Raw genomic sequence first — 2696 nt, forward strand, 5'->3', positions numbered from 1 at the left:
AACTTTGTGTCCAAATCATGGTTTCATTTACTAGCAAGAATCCATGGTCCATACTTAGACACTTTGAACTTCTTTCCTTCTCAGTCAAACATCTTATCATCGTCTTAGGCCTCCGCGCTTTTTTGATCTTTCCCGACAATCTTGCGCAGTTTGGTATACTATCAACATAACTGCTGCTTCTTTGTACTTTCTTGCATTCCCGTTTTGCCACAACGACTACATCACTTGAAATGACCACCATGTCTTTCTAAATGATAATGATCTATATGCTACATATACATTCATTTATATGTAATTTATGTACCATAAGTCGAATCACATTCGATGCATATACGTAATTTAAAGTTATATTTATTTAAATAAATAATTGACAAATATATTAATTTTTAAAGGATATTTGATAGGAATAAAATATTGTATTAGTCCATTAATATTATTATGTTTAGATATATAGATGATAAAAGATATGGTTAAATTGTTAGGATATATTGTGTTTAGTATTTAGGATTAAGCCAACTGGCACAAAATCCTCCTTTTAAGGAAGATGTTGTACTGGCACATTTGCACGATATCTAGTGAAAATGTAGAAATAAAATGACAGAGAACAATTTCAAGAAAACTTCAACTTCCTACGCTAAATTTCTGGAGCTCCATCTCTGCTCGAATTGGGATAGCCATTTTCTAACTTTTGATCATATCACATAGTATTCATCCCGCTACTGAAGGACTTCTAAAGAATCACGATTTTATTTAATTATGATTAATCATAATTTTTAGAGTCCAGAGAAATTTAATAAAGGAGAATGATTTTAAGTTAGAAGAAGCAAATATTTTAACTTTGATTTAATTCTGAAAACGAAAAAGAGATATAAGTCAACACACATTTTGTATACCAAATTAATTATTATGGGCGCCTTCTATTTAATCAATCGTACTAGATACAACGACACATTTGAGACATTAAAGTTGATGTAAAGTTTCATCGGCACATAAAATATTGTCTCAACTACAGTATGATAACATCACATAAATTGTCAATAAAATTTTTTTCTGAGTGGTGAGATTTTGAGTTTTATGGATGTAGGTTGGTAGTCTATTTTTAACAGTAATTTCTTGTTTTTTGTTTACTTTGAATATGTTAGTTGATTTAGAAAATCGATATATTCAATTAATATTTGAGTTTGAATGTACTGATATAGCAATAAACAATATATATACTAATATAAATTTTTTATCTATATTTACAAACTTTGGCTAGTGACATCGACGCATCAATTTGTAAATATGATAATTATATCTCTAATTACATCATTTTAAAAATAAATTATAATTATTATTATTTTTTTTAATAAAAGTGACTTCGCGTCAATTTATCGCTATTACACCAATTCTATTGTCATGATGATAATGTCTTAAGTTATTTTTTTAATATTTGATTTGTTGGTTTACAAATTATATATTTTATTTATAATATATACTTTAAAATGTATAAATTTAATTATTATATACAAATAAAGACGATGTGCCATGACAGCTCGCTAGTACCTATACTATATATTAAGGGAGAGCACTTTTTTTGTGTCTCCTTATTTTTGGTATGCTTTTTTTTCTTTTCTACACACTAACTTCCACATATTCCCACTATCTAAAAGTGGTGAAAATTATTTTTTAAAATAGTAATTTATTTTTAACTAATATATTTTTCTCTTTCTCATACTTTAAATATTCTTTTATAAAATTATTTATTTTTTATAATAATTATTTTCATATTATCAATCTTTTATGCACATGCGTTGAATGTGCCGTGTCCAACCAGTATATATAAAAAAATAATAATAAATAAACTAATTTTAAAACCCTCATATTTAATCCGACCCGACCCAACTCTAGACCAAGTTACCAACCTTAACTATATGTCAACTCCCACATTCCACAATTAAGGCCCAATAACCATTGGAGCCTCCAAATCAAAATGGGTATTGCCCAGAAATTCAACTGTCTTTATCTGGAGCTCCATCCAAATCAAATGCTCCATTTCTAGAACCCTCTTATCCTTTGCAGAAAACCCCCTCTGCTGCAGAACTTTCTAGGGTTTTGTTATCCTCTTTAACGAACCCATCACTCCCACTTCAACACACAATCTCACCACTCAAAAATTCTCCAACTTTTCACACTTCGCAATCAAACATCACACTTTCGAGGTACTGCAATTTGCTTTTCCTGCTTCCTTATCATGAGCTGTTTCTTGTTTCTCGTTATCTGATGGGTTCTTCTATTTTCTCAGAGGCAAGAAAATGGCAACTGTACAGCTTACTTCCGCGGCGTCTTCAATTTCAGCGAAACGGTTTGTTTCATTTGAAGGGCTAAGAGCTTCGAGTGCAGTAAAGGTCTCGTCTTTTTCACCTCTGAAGCAGAATGGGCTCTCCTTAAGGTCGTTTCGTGGCCTTGTTGTTAAGGCTGCTACAGCTGTTGCCCCTAAGGTGTAATTTCTTGCAGTTGATGTAGTAATCTATCCAATAGTTCAACCTTTTACGTTGGTTTTATTCTCATCTTTATCTTTGTCCGATTGAATTTGCAGCTTCTATTGTTTTGAATTTGATGTTCGTACTATTGCTGGTGATTTGTCGTACCTATTTTAGGTGTCTAAATGAATTCAGTGACTCAATATTGGATCTCATTGCCCCCCCCCCCCGCCA

At 31.2% G+C, this 2696-nt stretch overlaps 1 protein-coding gene across 1 annotated transcript in view; it reads left to right on the forward strand.

The window, feature by feature from the left end:
• LOC105161951 (20 kDa chaperonin, chloroplastic-like) overlaps positions 2032 to 2696 on the forward strand; it is a 2614-nt gene continuing 1949 nt past the window's right edge. The window contains exons 1-2 of the mRNA XM_011079831.2: positions 2032 to 2201; positions 2285 to 2480. Coding sequence (XP_011078133.1) covers positions 2295 to 2480 — 186 coding nt within the window. The 5' untranslated portion in view covers positions 2032 to 2201; positions 2285 to 2294. The remainder of the gene's footprint in view (positions 2202 to 2284; positions 2481 to 2696) is intronic.

The sequence above is a fragment of the Sesamum indicum genome, linkage group LG5 (genome assembly GCF_000512975.1).
Source record: "Sesamum indicum cultivar Zhongzhi No. 13 linkage group LG5, S_indicum_v1.0, whole genome shotgun sequence".
In the NCBI taxonomy this organism is placed as follows: domain Eukaryota; kingdom Viridiplantae; phylum Streptophyta; class Magnoliopsida; order Lamiales; family Pedaliaceae; genus Sesamum; species Sesamum indicum.